The sequence below is a fragment of the Megalops cyprinoides genome, chromosome 5 (genome assembly GCF_013368585.1).
Source record: "Megalops cyprinoides isolate fMegCyp1 chromosome 5, fMegCyp1.pri, whole genome shotgun sequence".
In the NCBI taxonomy this organism is placed as follows: Eukaryota; Metazoa; Chordata; class Actinopteri; order Elopiformes; family Megalopidae; genus Megalops; species Megalops cyprinoides.
In genome coordinates, this window is record NC_050587.1 from 31,333,244 (window position 1) to 31,353,296 (window position 20,053).

The 20,053-nt window shown below is 44.4% G+C and overlaps 1 protein-coding gene across 1 annotated transcript; it reads left to right on the plus strand.

Moving 5' to 3' along the window:
• The first annotated feature begins 1,165 nt into the window (after nt 1-1,165).
• Nucleotides 1,166-19,432, plus strand: LOC118777484 (histone-lysine N-methyltransferase SMYD1-like). Its single transcript, XM_036528463.1, has 10 exons — nt 1,166-1,424; nt 9,203-9,379; nt 9,876-10,089; nt 10,529-10,659; nt 11,215-11,253; nt 14,742-14,937; nt 17,019-17,111; nt 17,815-17,978; nt 18,466-18,634; nt 18,924-19,432. Exons 1-10 carry the CDS (start codon nt 1,288-1,290, stop codon nt 19,077-19,079), a joined length of 1,476 nt encoding a protein of 491 aa, XP_036384356.1. The 5' UTR covers nt 1,166-1,287; the 3' UTR covers nt 19,080-19,432.
• Nucleotides 19,433-20,053: the final 621 nt, after the last annotated feature.

Sequence of the window (20,053 nt, forward strand, 5' to 3'; positions counted from 1 at the left end):
GTTGTGCAAAGCCGCAGCCGGTCGCCCTGCGATCAGCGGGACAAATCAGGAATGTTCTGAGAGGCTCTGGTGCTGCTGGTGCTCTCTCTTTCCCATCACCTGGAAAACATCAGACTCAGGCTCCGCCCCCCCCCATTCCCCCGTTCTTCCCGCCCCAAAGTAAACAGTTGATCTCAACGTGGCGATGTAAGCCTTCAAGCATCCCTGCTTGTTTATAAAAGGAGGGATTTTTTTCCGAGGATTAATCACCCCTCAAGTGTGAGGGGGGAAAAAAATGCTCGCGCCTTCAACTCCTCCTGTTTTTTGCAGTTTTCAGATCGGGTTACCGTGGACCATGTGTTTGAACTGGGGAAGGATGCTGCTTTTACAGTGCTTTACTGTATGTGGTTGTATCTAGATTTAAAAGGGTTACTGTGTGGACTCTCCAGCTGACGCTACAACAAGTAGTGACAGAGAACCCTGTGTATATGCATGAAACTACTGTATGAGCATGCCCTGCTGGTCTGAACTGATCTCACCTTTGACGGATGGTTCAGCGCTCAGGCAGTGCATTCGAGTGGAGAGGGAGAGCCGGAGGTTGGAAGAATGAAGGAACCGTGTGAGTGAAAGAGCGAGGAAAAGCGCTGGCGGAGATAAAGCAATGAGAAAGGGAATGGGGAATATGGGAGGTGGGATGAGAAAGCAGAGGGAGACACAAGCAAAGCAAGGGGAAATACAGGAGAAAGCGTGAGCAGAGAAGCAATGAGATAGAAGGAGAAGTGAAACCAGTAAGAAAGAGGGAGAGGAGCAGAGAAAGAACGGTGAAGCGGGGAGACAGATTGCCGGAGAAAAGGAGATGGAGACAGCCAACCCACAAGAAAGCCCTCCCCAGCTGCCTCCCATCTCCCCCCCAACCCCTTCACTGACAGGCAGACACAGCTGTCAGATAAAAATACTACTGGGACAGCCCAGTTTCTCCCAAAAAGGGGAGCACACTCACACCCCCACCCCCCTTTACACCTCTACCATCACCCTAGAGGGACCAACAGTCTCTTCTGGCCAGAGGCACACCCCTCACCCAAATTCTGTCAGAGCCCCCCCCCCCCTCTACTGAGGTGGTATGGCCTGGGTGGGCAGTCTATTTTGGGTGGGTGGGGGTAGGAGCGTGGAAAGGGCAGGTGTTGGAACAGAGGGGACTTGAGAGACAGTGTGCAGCTTCAAGGCAGCAGCCAGCACCTCTACTCTTCCCTCTCCCCTCTCTGTCTCTCTCTCTCAGTCTCTCACACGCTCTCTGACAGCCTCAGTGACATGACCCTGGAGAACATGGAGAACGTGGAAGTGTTCAACGCCGAAGGGAAGGGCCGTGGCCTGAGGGCCACCAAGGAGCTGTGGGCGGGGGACGTGATCTTCGCCGAGCCCAGCTTCGCCGCCGTCGTCTTCGACAGGTAGGTCCTGAGAGGAATCCCAGACAAACCTGAGAGAGATGCACACGGCCACTGCAGGAAGTGAATATCACAGGATGGGGATCAGACATTATGGCGTGGATATGCTAACATCACTTCTCTGATGCTGGCAGCAGAGAAGGGGGCTCTCAGCTCGCTCTCCTGCAGCCTACAGACCCCCTCAGTAAATGCTCCCCTGGTAGGCTGTACCATTCGTAACTATAGAACAGTGTCTGTTTTCACCTGGCAGCGTCCCTCCTCAACCACTAGTACAGTGCTGATGCCCTGCTGACAGCAAAGTGCACAGTCAGTAGGGTGATGCAATGCACCCGATGTGCTCATTGGCATTTACAGTGCCACAGAATCGCAGGCTTGCAGATTAACATGGTACCATGCCGATGCCGTGCCACCTGAAAGCTACTCTCTGAAACTGCTGGCGCGGTGGGCTCAATACTTCAGTGTGTTTGGCACCTTAGTGCGCTAGGAAATTGCAGGAGGGGCATGGGCACAAGGTGAGGGGGTGATGCTTCAAAATGCTTTCGATTAGTCGCATGTCAGTTGTGGATGTCAGTGTCTCTGATAGTAACAGCATCTGGCCAGACTTTCATGAACATCTAAACCTACATAGTCTGACATAGCCCAGACAGTACGTAATAAGAATTCAGTGTTTAGTTGCTCAGTGAGGCTGTAGTCTGTTCAGAGGTTCAGAGGAGATGACAATGTGTTCGGAGTTCTGTTGGACTGCAGTCTGTTTAGGCTGGTAGGACTGAATTGTTTTCAGGACTCAAACACAGCGAGACTTTGACTGAGTGAGTGAATGACCTTGACTTTCTTGCGCTGGAAGTTGCTCTGGACAAGAGCATCTTCTAAATGCATGTCATGTAACGTAATGTGACGTAATGCAATGTAACGTAATGCAATGTAACGACTGTGTTCAGTCACTCAGTAGCGGTACAAGAAGAGAATGTGTGTTCAGTGACTTGATAAGACTGCTGTGTGTTTAGGATTTGATTGTCTGCTGAGTAAGATTACAGTGCATAAAGTGCTGTGTTTCAGTTAGACTGCACAGGATACAGCTGCTCAGTAAGGCTATGGTGCGCTCAGCTTCACAGACTGAAGCAATTTCAGTAACTCAGTGAAACTTGCTGTGCTCAGTGCTGCAACCCGGTCAGAGTGGCTCAGTGTTCTGAATTCCAGAGTGTTCAGGTCTGTAGGACCTGATGTCACCAAATGGAGGACCACAACATAAGAACGCAGTGTGTTTGTGTCCCTGTTTTTCCCCCATCCAACTCTCTGTTAATATTTGGTTGGCTTGTTGACACTGTGCCTGACTGGCTATGTTTGGGGTTAGGGAGAGGGGTCGTGATGTGGGGAAGAGGAGTCCTCTTCTCCCTGGAATGCCGGAATGCTGTCCTCGTATGTGCTTCCTCTGTGCCCTCCCGCCATATCAGTGTCAGGGATTTGGGGGATAGGGAACAGACAGATTGAACAGTTCTTACAGTGCATTATGTTACATTACATTATTGGCATTTAGCAGACGCTCCTATCCAGAGCGACTTACATCAGTTACAGGTTTTTACAATGTTATCTATTTATACAGCTGGATATTTATTGAGGCAATTGTGGCCAAGGGTACACCGCCAGTGGGGAATCGAACCAGCAACGTTTCGATTACGAATCCTGCTCCTTAACCATTATGCTACACTCCCGCCCACTCCCGCCCACTGCCACCTCCCGAGGGAGGTTACGGGAGGGGGGGGACAAGGAGGGTAGTGTTTTGTATGGTTTGGCACCTCTGTTTTCTCACCCGAGCTCATTTGAGCCTCACGGAATGCCAATAAGCATTAACACACTTACCATTTTCATTTTCACCCACAGACATAAGCCTCTCTCTCTCAGGCAAGCGTGAGTCAAGTTTTTTTTCTTACTCAGTCTCAGTTTCTCAGCAATCATCATTGCTTATAAGCAAAGAACCTCCCTAGACCTTACTGTTTAGAAGGAAACTGAATCTTCAAGGTTTTTTTTTTGCACTGGAAGTCATTTAGAAAAATAGAGCCGCCAGCAACATGGATCCGGGTACATGCTGAACGAGTCACACATCCTTCTCACTCTGTTCCAGCGTATGGTTTTCTTGGAGTGAACACGGAGTGGCTATTTTAATCTGCAGACTCCAGATCCAAAAGACACACATGAGCACACGTACAGTACCAGTCAAAGGTTTGGACATACTCGATTAAGATCATGAGAAACGTGCATTCAAAAGCATTCTGATCTCAAGATTTAAATGCTTAAATGCTTGAAATCAAATAGTGAGGTTGATACCTATGTGTGAATTTCTTTCCAAAAAAATGAAAATTACTACTTTGAGGAATTTAAAATACAAGATAGTTTTGATTTGAATTATTTGACAAGTATTATCCACTTGAAATGGAATTATAATTCCATTTGTGTTATTTGATAGTTGGGATTTCTTTACCCTTCTTATAAAATGGGCAAAATAGTAAAAATTAAGAAAAACCCTTCTATGAGTAGGTGTCTTCAAACTTTTGATTGGTACTGTACATTTTTACTCTTATTTGTGGATGTTTAATTGCCTTTTGAGAAACAAGAGGTGCCACTGAAATGAGGAGGTAGAGTGTATTTAAAAAGGTGTTTAAGTAGCTGACTTGAGTTCATGGATGTTTATATTGGCAGCGCTTGTTAAAATTTGGAAACCTTAACAGACCACATAATGGCATGGATAGGTCGTTTTTATGGTTCCTTACACAGTTTCATAAAACACTTAATGCATAAAAGAATTACATTTCATTCATGCATTTTTGCAGAGCGTCTGATAGCTGTGTAGTTATTGATCCTGTTTTTATCCTTTCTGTATTTATTCACCATTTCAGCTGGGCAGTAGACTGGCCAGAGTCCACAGTTTCAGCATCAATGTACTGTACATTTTTCAGTACTGTACTTGCTTTCATTATAAAATAGGTAACACTGACATGTTGCTGTGACGACGCTCAAGGTGTTGGATTCATCTCCACACAATCTTCTCCTGTGCTGGAATGGCATGTATTGTGGAGAGAATTTCCTGAAAAGAGCCAATTGATGTTACTTTGTTATCTGTGTTCTTAGGACCAGAGACCTCTGAGGTCACTGTAAGGGTAAAAAGGGGAAAAAAACCCACGTCATAGTTAATAGATCACATTGCCTGCCATGATTCCATCAGGTGCAGCACGGCAGATTCGTCATGGCTTGCCTGGATTTGTTATTAGACTCTCCTGATTGAACAGGGTCTGCACATGACCAGACAGTTGGTCACACTAGGCCTATGTTCATGTCAGGCAGTCAGATGCACTGATGCGTAAATTGTATTTACTAACATGGTTATTTACTGACCAGGCTGTCTCCATAGGGGAGCATTGTAAATTTTTTTTGGACCAGTTTGGTGCATTTCAACACAATGAACTGTGGATGACCTTACCTATTCAGCCAATCAGAAAATGAGGAGTTTACATAATCTCTAAAATGGTCTGGTAACACGTGAATCAGAAGAACTAAAAATGCTGTAACTGGCTTATTGATTGGCTTGGCATAACTGGTTGTAATACATAATTTTAACGATAGCTTCAAATAGTTTTCAGCTGATTAATGTTTCATTGTGTGGCACCATGTTGTTCTGAACTTAAGCCACCTTAAGAAAAGGTGTTTTGACATGGGAAGGTGTTCCTTCCCACATTGAAAGGAGGCGTCATGATTCAAGTTTTGACTTGACTGTATTTACGTATGAAAACATGAAATAAAATGCTTAGAATATGTCACCAAATGTTTCACTTCTGATGACATGTTCCTCTAACACTTCATTTTTATTGTTGCCTTCAGTTTCAACGAAACGTTACAATCAAAATCCAGGGCACTTTTTGCATCTGTATGATTCGGAAAGATTTCTCACACATTCCTCTACATCATGAAAGGAATTACCCTTTACAAATTCTTAATGATAAAGAGCAATGCTAAACATCCACTATGCTATTCTGTCTACAATCATTTCTGTTCTCATAATAATATCCATGCAGTCATGTTTGTAAATGCAAGGATTTCTTGCCTGCATATGATGTCCTCAAGGCCCCGAGGTCACACTATGATGGATGGCTTAAGTGAGGTATGTGCACCGTTTCACCAGTACCCCTTGTGATAAGAGTGTTCTTTCACATCCAAAAATAGCCCTCCAGCTCTGGCTAGATTGAGCCACTAACGATTAGCCACCAAGTGAGATATCACAAGTGTTTTTTTTTTTCTTCATTTTTTCACAGAAGACCCAGTCCACCAATATGTGATGAAGGTCTGAGATGAATTGACTGACTGAGCGACTGTTTTTTTTTTTCACTGGCAGTGAAGGTGGGGGTGGTTGTGGGTGTAATGCTGGAGCTGGTCTGGTAATGTCATCCCAAAATAGCCCATTACGTAAGCGTGTCACACATCGTGAGGGGTAGCTTGTATTTCAGGAGCTTTGAATTGTAGGATAAGGGTAAGGTAGAAGGGCAAAGGAGAGGTGTATGTTGTGGGGGGGGGTTATGTACTGGGATGATCGTAATCAGAAAAGTGGGGGTGCATTCAGGCTGATGGAGACGGAGAGGCTATGCAGGGGGAGGGTGGCAGTCTTCTGAGGCTGACTCTCCCTGACACAGTGCAGTCCCCCTTTACTCACCGTTGTCACGTGACACCTTGCTCTGATGAACCGCAGACCTCTGCACCTCCTTGTATGCACACACAGCAGAGTGTGGAACAGTGCGGAGCAGTGGTGAAGGGCAGGGCCCATAACCCAAAGGGCTCAGTTCCCAGGTGAAGCCACCACTGTTGCAACCCTGGGCAAGGTACCTAACCCAAACTGCCTCAGGTGTGTACAGTACATGTATAATAGTTATAAATTGTAGGTTTTGTAAGTCGCCCTGGTTAAAAGCATCTGGTTAGCAAAAATAATACAATGTAATGTAATGCTGAAGGGGGCAGGGACTGTTGTCAAGTTTTTGTCATCTGTGTTACTTGTCTTATTGTCCTTGTTTGCTCCAGCTTTGATTGACACATTGCATTAAAAACATTTGATTAGCATGTGAATACTTGAATCCCTTTATAAAAGCATCCTTTTAATGAATACATTTGATTAGCATGTGAATCTTTAATTCTCCTCAAAAAATGTCCTACTGGACACCTTTGGACAGCAAACTACAGTGTATTTTTGCGTCCAATTAGGCATTTTTGTTTGGATGGAACAATTGTGGCTCATCTTTGCTGACTGCCACAGAGACTTTGTGTGGGCCAGCTGTCTGTAGCGGTGTTCACAACCAACAGGTGAGCACAGAGAGCCATCTGGGACAGTGACAGCTGGGGATAGACAGGGACGGACAGACACAGAACCCTCAGAGAACAGGTGTGGTGCCTGGATAAACAGATAAAGCCTGTAGGGGAGAGACAGGTGTGAAGGCTAGACTGATCCAGACCCTGTAGCGGTTTGGTACATTGACAGGCTAATCCTCCATTTCCACCCAGGGGAGGTTCTGTGTTTACATGTTTTTATTCCTTTGGCAGACTTTTACACAGAGTGACTCATAAAGTGAGGTACATTAGCACCTAAGAAAAGCCACACAAACAGCAGTACAGATCCAGAAAATCCTTAGTAATTCATTTTAATAGAAGTTAAAAATAAGTGTATATTGTTGTCCTGTCTTAACCATGGCTCTAGTCTAAAAAGACCTATTCACTGAGTGCTACGACAGTCAACAAAAGGTCAAAGCCCCAAGGGCAAATCTCTCAATGCACAAAAAGTGCTACAAAGACTAAACTAATCATAACGTCCACTGCATTTGAGGACAGATGTGAAAATAAGCCCAAGCGTGAAGAACTGTATGTTCAAGATCAAATCGGTCATAAACTACAAAATATTTACCGCCGCCCTTCACCCCTGTGCTATTTTTTATGCACTAGAAAATTCTCTGTGTGCTCTGTGCACTCCAAGACACAGCACAGACCCCATTCCACAACACTGTCACACGGCCACCAGATTAAACAAACACTTGGTCGGAATGTGTCTGTGAGCTTCTGTGGCTAGATCATGGTGACCTCTCTTGCTGTCCAACGCATGGGTAAGTCATTTATCGGTTTCCCGCAGCAAATGCCATGGCTGTAAATCAGTAAACCCCAGTAATGGTTTTCCCATCCTGACATACTTCATGTCCTGTAACAGTTGTTGTGCTTGTATTGTTCAGTGGAAAAGCATGCAGCCTCACACAATTAGGGACACAGTCAACTTCTGTGGTTTTCTTTTAGTTCCAAAAATATCCACACAGCCTTGAAACAACTCCATAAACACAATCAAACAGCAACCAATGTTCAGTCTGAACGTTGGACTGAGAAGAACTGCGGCCAAAAGAGGTCACTGGTGTCAATTGATGGTTTACTCAGCCTTGCACTCATTTTTTGCTTTAAAATGCCCTACCCCCATGCTGCAATGCTGATCTCTCATTGGTTGCTGTTGGTCTGGTCTGCCCACTGTCCAGTGTCCACTGCATTATGTAACCACATAATGCAGTGGACATTATGTAAGATAATCAGAACTGTTCCAAGGTCCATTGGTAGCCTTTGTCCCAAAAACTGGTGGTTATATTTTAACATATATATGTATATATATATATATATATATATATATATATATATGTGTACGCCTGATCAGTTTGGCATGAGCAGAGTATCAGGTGTTTACTGTAAACATTTTATTTCATCACTTTGTCACTATTGAATCTGGGGTGTTAATAAACATGGAGTGCACTGCACATGTATGCAAGCCTTGGTATGCTCTAGTTTTTTTTTCCTTTTGCAACCTCATTTTCCATTCACAGAATGCATTGTGTGGGTTTATAGCTTCGGAGCTAGTTTTCAGTGTTCATAGCAATCCTAATCTGTTTTGAGGCACCATTATCAAAAATAATTTTTTATGCATTGTGTCTCGTTCACATGTATCCTGTTGTCTGTCCTGTTTTATTTGGTGACAGTAAATCCCTTAAGACAATCTATAGCCTGAATGTCTGCTGAATTCAGAGTTGCCAGACACTGTCAGAGTTTGCGTGGTTTTACCCACCTTACTGATCGGCTAAATGGTTCACACTAATACCTTAAAACTGTGGAGTGGGCTGTTTAGCAGAGTTCATTGTCTCCATGGAAACTCAAAACCTGCAGATGGACATGTAGAATCTACCACAGGAAACTGGCTTTTGATGCCCTGTTCTTCATATTATCGGAGCAAAAGGGGAAAAAGTCTTGTTGCCAGAAAGGGAGGCCGGGGGGAGGGGTGTTGAGTAAAGCATTCCTGTTATGATGTCAGACATTGTGTCCACACAATGCCCGCAAGCATGTGATGGCCCTGACCAGATAGAAGCACATTGTTTTGCTGAGGGATAGAAAAGGTCAAGTGCCAAGGCCTTGAGTATCGTGGCAAATGATGAAGTTTATCATTTTATGATTATGGTGATTATTGGTGATGCACTAAAGTTGGAAATGTATCTCCCAAGTAAGATCTCTCCAAGCCTTACTTGGAAGGTAGATTTTTGGATAGTTTGGATATTGGGACACAATGGATAGTTTCACAAAACAGACAGACTAGAAGAACAAAACTATATAATCACACTATGCTATAATAACTACACTACAAAAAAAAACATTAATAGAAAGATCAGTGCCTCATCTTCTGTACTTTCTGATATGGCTGATTAAAAAGCTCCCGTCTCCGTTCTGCCCCCTAGTCTGTCAGGGCAGGTGTGCCACAGCTGCTTCCGGAGGCAGGAGAAGCTGCACCGCTGCGGCCAGTGCAGGTTCGCCCAGTACTGCGACCGCACCTGCCAGCGCGCCTGCTGGGAGGAGCACAAGCAGGAGTGCGCCGCCATCAAGACCTACGGCAAGGCGCCCAACGAGAACATCCGGTGAGGAGAGAGGAGAGGAGGGATGGAGGGAGGGAGGGAGGGAGGGAGAGAGGGAGAGAGGGAGAGAGCGCAAGAGAGGGGAGGAGAGAACGTGCGCGCCGTGGACAGGCGAGAGGAACTGATTTCACAAGAATGTCTCTTAGACACGATGATGTTATCGAGCCTTGGCGTGCTCCGACATTTTTGCATGTATATACGCTGTATGAATCCTCTGTGTCAGGGGTGAGCAGTCCTACTTCTGTAGTGCTGCTGGTGATAGTTCTGTCTTAGCTCTTATTGGTTGAATTGAAATGATTATTTATACGAGAAGCCACCTAACCTGGCGCTGTAGGTACAGGTCAGTTGCTGATTGAAAGGTAACTCTGGCTAATTGAAACGAGCTCCCTGCCCAGTTCTTCCACTTCCTTGTGTATTTTGGGGTGTGTGTACCCAGATCTGACAAATCTCCATAGATATTGTGCTGACCGTGCTCTGTTCCCTCCCAAAAAAACTTTAGCCTCGCTGCTCGCATACTGTGGCGCATTGAGAAGGATGGGGGCGTCGTGTCCGACAGTCAGCTGACCACGCTGGACGAGCTGGAAGACCACGTGGCAGACATGCCCGAGGAAGACCTGAAGGAGCTGAAGATTGACGTGCACAACTTCCTGGACTACTGGCCGCGCGGCAGCCGGCAGTACACCGTGGACTGCGTCTCTCACATCATGGGCGTGGTGCGTAGTCAGAGGCCCGCCTGTCTTTATCTGTCTGCTTCTTTCTGTTCTGTCTTGGTCTCGGGCTCAGCCTGCCCTCATCCCCTTTCCTTGTGCCCCCCAATCCTTACCTGTCTTTCTGTTCATTTCTGTCAATTTTGTTTGCCTTCTGTCTTGCTGCATTTTATTTCTTCTGTCCTCCTCTGTCCTGTCTATCCTCTTGCTCCTCCTGCTATCTTTCCCTTTTCCTAGTTTGTCAGTACCAGTCTCAGTTCTCAGTGTGTTACTATTGGTCTCTGTTCTCAGAGTGTCAGTACCAGCCCCTGTCCTCAGTGAGTTATGTCCAGCCTCTGTGTTCAGTGTGTCAGTAGCGGCCTCAGTTTCGGTGTTTCAGCACTAGCCTCCCTTCTCAGTCTGACAGTGGCGGCCTCTCCCCTGTCTCTCCGTCTCTGGCTCCCAGATTAACTGTAATGGGTTCACACTGAGTGACCAGAGAGGACTGCAGGCGGTGGGTGTGGGCATCTTCCCCAATCTGTGCCTGGTCAACCATGACTGCTGGCCCAACTGCACCGTCATCCTCAACCACGGCAAGTGAGTACCACACATCCCATACCTTCAACTCAGCGGACTGCATAGCACAGTAGGGGGACAAGCTAATCAACATAGTGGTAAGGAACAGGGCTTGTTACCAAAGTCTCTCGCTTTGATTCCCATGTGGGTCACAGCTGTTGTACTCTTGAGTAAGGTATTTAGCCTGAATTGCTTCAGTAAATACCTAGCTGTATAAATGTATAAGACATAAAAATTGTAGCTATGTAAGTTGTTCTTGATAAGATCTTTGACTAAACGTAATGTAATGTAAGCTTGTAACTACTGAATATAGTGCTGAGAGAGACTGTGGAATGGGATATTGTTTGTGTGTGTTGGAAGAGAAGAGAGTGAGAACAGCTGTGTGTGTACTGTACATGAAAAGGAGACCATAATCATAGTTGTGTCTGGTTCCGTGTATGAGTGAGCTATATGTTTAGGAGGCCGTAAGCACAGCTTTATCTGGTTTTGTGTATGTGTGTGTTATACGTTTAAGAGAGAGAACATGTATTTCTCTCTGGAGTTATGTAAATGGTTGCCTCTTATTTTGTTTTCCAGTCAGACGGCTTTGAACCCTCTCTTTCATACTCAGAGGAGGTGGGTCTGTATGGTGTGAGCTGACCTTTGACATTTGACCCCCAAAATAACCCAACACCCTTACCATCTAAGATCATTAATTTAGCCACCAATCCCAAGCACAGCCCCTTATTCCAGGAGCCAGCAGGAGGGTGTTAGCAGCACAGGGCCTCAGATAATCCCTCTCAGTTTGATTTACATAGATGTGTAGCAGTCTGCATAACCCTGCCAGAAGTCAGGAGTGAATTTTGGCTTCTAAAATGCAACGAGTGTCACTTCTGGTCAAAAACCTTGAATGACAGCATCACTTTAAAGATTGTCTTTTCAAAATTGCGCTAGAAGTAAGGTTTTTGACCATTTGTGAAGCAGTGTTTTCACATTGGTTGAGTAAGAAATGTTTTGGAAAAAGGTACTGCTTTCTGAAAGCTTAATTTCTGCTCTTACACTCCTGTTCATCACACAGCGGTGCAAATGTCATATAGCCCAACTACCACTGTCCATTATTACTCTGTGAGTACAGTGCTGAGCCTATGAACAAGGATGGTGCTCAGGATGCTCACGTTACATTAGCTTACTTAGCCACTCTGTTGTTGAAGAGCTGCCATAGAAAAACAACATAAGGATTTTATTGAATGTCCCAATGATGGGGACATTGATCACTTAAGCAACAAACAGTGAAAGTAACCAGGACGATCAAGCTCTGCTTCTGTGATTAGACATAGTTCTGATTGTAGGATGATATGGTCATTTTCAAACACACCGCAAGTTTAAAATGTCAATATTTTGACATTTGAAGGGTTTTCTCAGACTGCCCCACCCTCATGCTTACAACTGAGCCTACCCCATGACTTTTGCTGGAGAAATTCTTGAGCACGCTGATAGCTAACAACATCATTTGATGAACTGGAGGGGAAAAAAAATCAGGTCATCTGAGGTATCGCCCAAAATTTATTTACAACATAGAGTACATCCCAGAAGCCTTTGCAGCTGTTCAAGGGGGTATGTACCTAATTTGTTCCTACTACCCTACATTGTTATTATATTTTGTCAACAGATTCTAATCTTAACATATAAACCATTTCTTTGAAGTGCCGATATTTTTCTTGGCAGCTGTTGAAGTTAGCACAGAATTCAAGCAATGGTACTTTTAGTGCCAGCCAAATAGACATGAAATCACCAGAGAAAGAGAGAGAGTCATTCTTATGAAACCAACAAGACAGTGGCCCACTCTTCCCCACAGCATGGAGCATAAAAGAGATATCATAAAACCTCAAATTTTTCCTCCAGATTTGCCGCATGAGCTTTTCGGGTTGTAGCTGATGTGAGGCGGCTCTGTGTTTGTGCCCCTCCCATACCGGAGAGAGCCCTTCTGCAGCTCCCCGAGTCACGTCTACACTTGCATGCTCCTGGTGAAAACTGATGTGTCACAACCTCTCGCTTGTTTGCCTGCCAGCAATGTTTGCGCCATGGCTGAGCAGTGGTTTGCCTCTCTGCTTTGATCCAGTGCTGTTTATGAAACTGAGAATAATTGATAAATGCTTAAACACACACCATTTATTTTAACAGATATTAAAAAATATATAATAGCTTTTGATTTTGGATTTGACCATATATTGACATACATTGATGATACATTCTAATAGCAGCCGCCAATGGTAATAAAATGATAAGATGAACCACTTAGGATTAATGTTGCTTTTCTGAGGCTGGCTACTCTTGATTCATGATTTCACCTTATTCCTGACACACAGCCCGGGAAGGGGCACTGCTTGTGGGCACTTTCTTGATTTCCGCATGATTGTTTGTGATGCCATCGGTGGAGGGACTTGAAAGAGTAGCGTAGTGGAGTGACGTCAGGCAGAGAGCAATTGCAGTTGCACTTTCAACGGGCCTCAACACTAGCAACTAGCCAAAACTAGCCATTTGTCTCTTTTACCTCCAGACTAGATACCATGTTCTACAGCGCAGAAATGCATCATTCACACTCCACTCTTACCCCACTCCCAAACCCTGTCCATCTCATGCCAGAGGTGCTGATCATCACCCTAAGACTAATAATGACAACCTCAGTGCTGCCTGAGACCTGACCTACTGTGTTTGGTGGTTCTTGCCATTGCACTAACGTTGGCTAATAACCATTAATAAGACAGATGACTATTGAGACGACTGCTGTAGGCTTTGTTTTGTCACTTTGTTCAATCAAACCCTATCGTTTATAGCCCTGCCCCGACAGCCTATGATGTGAATGGAACCACTAAGCTGTTGTATTACATAAAGTTAGCAGAAAAAGTGGTATGCACATCTTAAATTGGAGTATCTAGTATTTAAATGATTGTGTAGACCTTTTTATTTTAGATGTGTTTTCCATGAAATCTTTAGAAATGAAAATGTGAGTGCTCAAAACAACCTTTCACATTTTCCTTTGTCAGTTTTTTGAGCAGCAATTCATATGGTTGTATTGCATGGACCTTTGAAATTGGACACATTGTCACATGTGCAGAGATGACTGATTTATACCAGTCAAAGAAGTCAAAGAAAGCACCTGAAAAATGTACAACCAATCATACCTGTGTGAGCTGCACAGGGTTTCACGACTACATATAGAAGGCACACATATAGTTAGCAAGTTGTTTGTTCTCAGATGCAATAGTCCACCTTCAAAACTTTAAATCTTATTTCAGAAGTACTTTTGTTTTTCATATTTTTTCCTAAACAACTCAGAGGCTACATTTAACCTACAAAATTAAGTAATCATGTGAACTGTATAATCATATAAAGGCATCTTTAGAAACCCACTAAAAGCACCAAAACTCTCTATATACTTACTCAAATGTGTATCCAAATGCTCAAATATTTTATTTGTTACACATTCATTTATTTTGGTTGAGATAAAAGGTTATTTCTTCCATCATTGTGTGACTAAATATTCAAGATTATACACCTAGAACAAGAAAGACATTATGCACAAAGGCTACGTGTTTTCTGTTACTGTCGGTGACCTCCACAGTGAAGCGGTCAAGCGGTGTTATCTGGCATGGCAAATGTGGGAGTGTAGAGATAATAATATCGTAATCAAGCATGTCTGTAGAGGCTTCCACTTTAGGCTAACCAGGTCCCTGTATAAAGTCACGTCCATGGTCCACACCCCGACCCGCAGTAAGCCAGTACAGCCTTGTGGAGCCGCATGACTCAGTGTTTCCAAAAGGGAAATACAAAGAGAACGGAAAGAGAGAGAGAGAGTGTGGGCGAGAGAGAAAGAAAGGGAGAGGGAGGGGGCGAGTGGGGGAATGGTACCATTGTCTTGAGGTCTGAGGTGGACTTGGGGTTGGATCAACTGGACATCGTTAACATGGTCCCTACCCATCCATACTGTGAACTATACAGTCTAAACACCAGCAGTCAACACAATATGGCACTGTCGATCCGATGGGTAATGATGCGATAAGGCCTTCTGTCTCTCCCTGACCCATTTCTCCGTGCCTCTCCCGGGTTCCCGTCCTCTTCCCCAGGATCGAGCTCCGCGCCCTGGGGAAAATCCCGGAAGGGGAGGAGCTGACGGTGGCCTACGTAGACTTCCTCAACGTGTCGAAAGACCGCCAGCGGCTGCTGAAGCAGCAGTACTTCTTTGACTGCACCTGCCAGCAGTGCACCCAGCAGATCAAAGATGACCTCATGATGGGTGTCAAGGACGTGGATGGCAAAAAGGTGGGGTGACCCCTTCCCTCCCTCCATTATCTACCTTTCTTAGCTCCCATGTCTATACCTGACCTGGCAGTTCTCCTCACAATACCCTTCTTCACATATTACATTACATAACATTACTCATATATGTCGTACCTGTGGTCATGCTGTCAGAATGGTATATGTTATGTTAGATGACCCCAATCTGCCCTATTGAGATATAGATGTAGATACTGATGCAGCCAATGATTAAAAAAATTTGCTCCATGTTTGCATTTCCAAAGATGAAGTCTTAAACAGGCATTGTCCACAGCACTGTTCTCAGAGTTATCTGCCATCACAGGACAAAACATGAGAGATTTTACATTTCTTGACGTGGCTTGACATTTGTTGACATTTAGCATCAGCATACCAGCATACCAGTTCAGTTCAGTTGCCTTGAAAAGGACTTGATTCCAAAAAGTTTTGAATTTGAATTTGTGATTGAATCCTCAGGGGGACTAGACTGTTATGTACTTACGCCTGGAAAATTCATTTGTATAAGTGGATTTCAACAGCTTTATAACATGTAAATTAAGTTGGAACTTCAACTTTATTTTAGGGCTTCTAGAAAAATAAACCAGAAAAATAACACCCCCAGGAAAAGTATTAAAGGGGATGTACCAAATGCTCTTCAAGTCAATGGTTCACACTAAGCTTATAATTTGTGTGGCCAAGCAAACATTTTCCCTGAGGTTTCTGCTCTCAGTAATTTTAAAGGTATGTTGCAAAGTGCATCCTAACCGCATGGGACCTCACTAGATAATTATGATGGGTAAATCAATTTGCAAAGCAGCAGTGATATGATAGCTACACTGTTATATAATAGCAATACTGTTATTGCATTTGTAATTAGTGTAATAGTTATAGTAATTAGTTAAACACATGCTGTTACATGCGTTAAATTCCCCTGGTCAGCACCCTGTTCTCCTCACTTGCAGAGGTCAATGCTGGGGTCATTGCTGGGGGTTATAATTGGCACACAGGATCACGGTGCTGGACAGCTGAGAGAGGAGAAAAACATATTTTATCCGATATAGGATGCAAAGTGCAAGGCTGTGTGAAACTCAAACCGAGATCTGTGATGCCTTTGCATACTAGATGCCCTTTACACTTTTCAAACTATTGTGCAATTGGATTTTTTCCCCTAGCCATTGAAATTGCTCTGAGTGCAACGTTAATTTCAGACTAGAGACTTAAGGTCTGATCTTTTTACCACTGCATCACGTCGCTGCAGTGTGATTTTCCTAATGACCACCCTATGTAAAGTAGGACAGTAAAACTGAGAAACACTGGTGAAGATTTGTGTTTGACACGCAGGCTAGCTGTCTTTGCTACTAATCAGCAACAGATGCTACTCTGTCTTGTCAACTTCAAATCCTTGTTACCACCCACACTCATGCTCTCTCTCTCTTTCTCTCTCTCTCTGGCTCACACAAACACACACAGTTGTAAAACAGAATTGAGGTATACAGAAGTGCAAAGGTATATCACTTTTGTGTGCAAGAGCACAGAGTTATGACTATTACCATGTTCATGATTACTAAATGCCAGGAGGAAGCATGTTCCCTGAGGCTTAGCCTGATTCAGCATTTCCACAGCAGTGAGTCAGGAAAGAGGGGGCCTGACCTCAACGCCCCTCTCCTCCCCCTTGTGTGCGAACTGAACTCATAAAATACCCCATGGTTAAAAAAAAAGAATAGATACAAAGCTTGACAGTGCATACTAAAAATTCTGGCAGTAAAAAAAATTATATTGTGGTAATAGCAGAGCTGACATTCCATTGTCGTGGCTGATCTTGCTAATCTGGAGCGCCTGAACTGTTGTATTAATTAGAGCATTTACTGAGTAAAAAAAAAAAGCTTTCATGGACAGTAGGTTGTTGTCTCAGTGGCAACTGCACCCTCTAGTGGTCACAACAAAGATCTTTCAGGGACTACAGCACATGTGGAACCCAAACACTTCTGAGTTTCTGTTCCGAGACAAACAGCTTGAGAAGCGTGTGGGGGGCAGAGCTTTCCCATGATGCTCTCTGCCTCCCATGTGACCATTACCTCTGTTCTTAGCCCTCTGAGGATGTGGTGAAGGAGGTGACAGAGTACAGTCTGAAGACGCTGGAGAAGATTGAGAAGGCTCGCACTGAGGGGAACTACCATGAGGTACGACATCCAAAGTCTTCCCCTTCCACCCGCTTTGCCAGGCAGTGACAATGGCTCCTATCCCAGAAGTGCTCAAATCCATAGATTCCTCAATTCCTACAGCCTTGCACCCTCTTTTACCCGGAAACCAATAACTGGTTGCAACATACAATTCCAGTTCCAAAGAAAACACATGATGGAAGAAAAATATTTCCTTGTTTTCCTTGATAAAAAAAAATATGCTTACAACATATAAACAACAAGACAGTGGAAAATCACAATACACATAAATTGTATTTTGACAAAAATGGTATACATAATGGATTTCTCACTCTGAATAGTTCCTTAAGAGCTGATGTAATATTTTAAACCCCTTAACACCTATAAATTGGCCCTTTTTGGCAGAATCCTATTTTATGAATGAAACATTTTGCTAGCAAAATAGTCAAATTAACTCGTTCCATGCATTCTGTGCTAAAAAATGGCATTTCTTCCCTCATGTCCAGATGGATCAGTGTTGTGTCTAATGGATAAATGCAGACAGATTTGGGCTCATGAAACTGCTGAGAACTGATGAGCATATCAATGCAGATGACTGTGGTTATCTCTTACCGTACAGCATAACTGAATGAGGTCACTGCATCAGAGCATTGATGGTCGCTGGTAGTGAAACGGCAACGAGCATTGCTGAACTGCGAATGCCTCATCTCGCTCTCTCCCTCAGGTGGTAAAACTGTGCCGGGAGTGTCTGGAGAAACAGGAGCCGGTGCTGGCAGACACCCACATCTACCTGCTCCGAATCCTGAGCGTCGCCAGCGAGGTGCTGTCCTACCTGCAGTTCTTCTCTGAGGCCTCTGAGTACGCACGCAGGATGGTGGAGGGGTACATGTAAGTGCTGCAATTACTGATGTACTCACTGGTGATCACCTGGCATGGGACACCTCCTTTTCACCTGCCTGCTATCTGAATGAGAGAGGGATCCAGCGATAAAAATGAACATTGATAGTAGACATAAAACTCTGGGATCAAATGGGGTACCTGCACCTTTATTTCAATTTGTGTTCACTAGAAAAGTGCAGAGGTCGGTGAATGTCTGTTTTAGTATGGTATTAAGTTTGGTACTAGTCTGCAGATCTGCGCTGTGTTGAACAGGGCCAGTTTGTCTGTTCTCAGCCACGATCTCTGCATTTACAAAGATGAGTTATGTCAGGATCAGTGCATATATCTATCTGGGATCGTAAGAAAACAAGTCCAAAGAATGAGAAGCCATCCGGATAATGTAAAGATCAGTGTACTGAATCAGGGATTCATGTTATACAAGAAGCTTTAACATGGTCATGTTATACACCCCCCCCCCCCCCCCCCCCTGTGACAGGAAGCTGTACCACCCAAACAACGCCCAGCTGGGCATGGCCACAATGCGGGCAGGAGTTACCCACTGGCACGCCGGCTCCATTGAGGTCGGCCACAGCATGATCTGCAAGGCCTACGCCATCCTGATGATTACCCACGGGCCCTCTCACTCCATCACCAAGGACCTGGAGGTACCAGCTGACATCCTACACCTATACCTCCGAATTAGAATAGCGAAGACAACTGAAACCAAACACGCAGGATAAAAACTTGGTCATGAAACTTGGCCATGCAGCGCTTCTAATATTGTTGACTCCTTGTATGGCTTTTTGCTTGTGTTGTACTCTGCCTCACTTTGTAAGTCGCTTTAGATAAGTATCTGCCAAATGAATATATGTAAATGTAAAAAAAAAAAAATCACAGTGTAACCAAGCAACCCGATCACGCCCTTTGACCCCTTTTCCTCCGTTGTGTGCCCAGGCCATGCGCATGCAGACAGAGATGGAACTGCGGATGTTCCAGCAGAACGAGTACGTCTACCACACCATGCGCGAGGCGGCGCTCAAGAACAAGCCCATGAGCATGATGTCCGAGCCCGTCCAGGAGGGCATCAAGAGCCTCTTCCGCAAGAAATGAGCCGCCCCGATGTTAAAACCACTCCACACTGTTCCCCCCCTGCCCATTTTTGGCTGGTTCCTGCTCACCTCCACTGCTTCAAGGGTGCTAAACCGACAGTCAGGTGTGAGGTGACACCTGTGCAGATGTTTTACGTCACATTTAAGTATGCATTTCTCCAAATTCCTCACATCCTGTCTTTTACACAAAAAAGGTGCCGGAGGTAGGGTCCTCACAACCACATCCATTCAGTCAAAAACAATATTAACTGTTTTAAGATTCAAATGTTCTACTTCTCAGTATGGAGTTGAGTGTGGTGCTTGTCACTATGGTTGTACTGCACTGGGCCCACTAGACTACTTTTGGAAATAAAATGTACAGAAACAAAAATAAAAAGTTTTTCTCATCCTTTCCTCTTGCAATGTACCAGAGATGTTTTCCCTCCACAGTGCATATCAGAAGGGCCACCATTTTGTAACTCCCCAAATGCAATTGCAATTTTTGTCTTTTCATACCGTCTTAACAACTTTACTTTCAAAAGTGTGTAGGGACAAATCTAGCGACTTTTTAGAACAAACGTTGTCTGTTGTCTGGCGTCTTCTAGCCACTTTTGAGCGGCCAGTAACTACATTCATTGGAAAAAGAGTTGGCAACAGTGTCAGTTTGTATGCAAATCACAGACCAGTGCAGGGAAGAGAATAGATTCACCACAAAATGAATTACTGTGTTTAAGATGAAGGTCAGCAAAACTAACAATCAACTATTCCAATGGAACTTCTGCATCCATGGCCATGAATTTTCAGTGGTTCTTAAAAATGAAGTAATTCTTGCCCTTTAACGTTAGCTCTGAGACAGTGAGATTCCACAGTTCATTAACATATAACATCCACATGCATGCAACAGCTGGAGTTTCAAACTCGCTCTCCTGGCCCAAGGTGAAGGGGTCGACCAGGACCTTACTCTCCGTCGTCACGGTAGCCTTGGAGTCCTTTCTG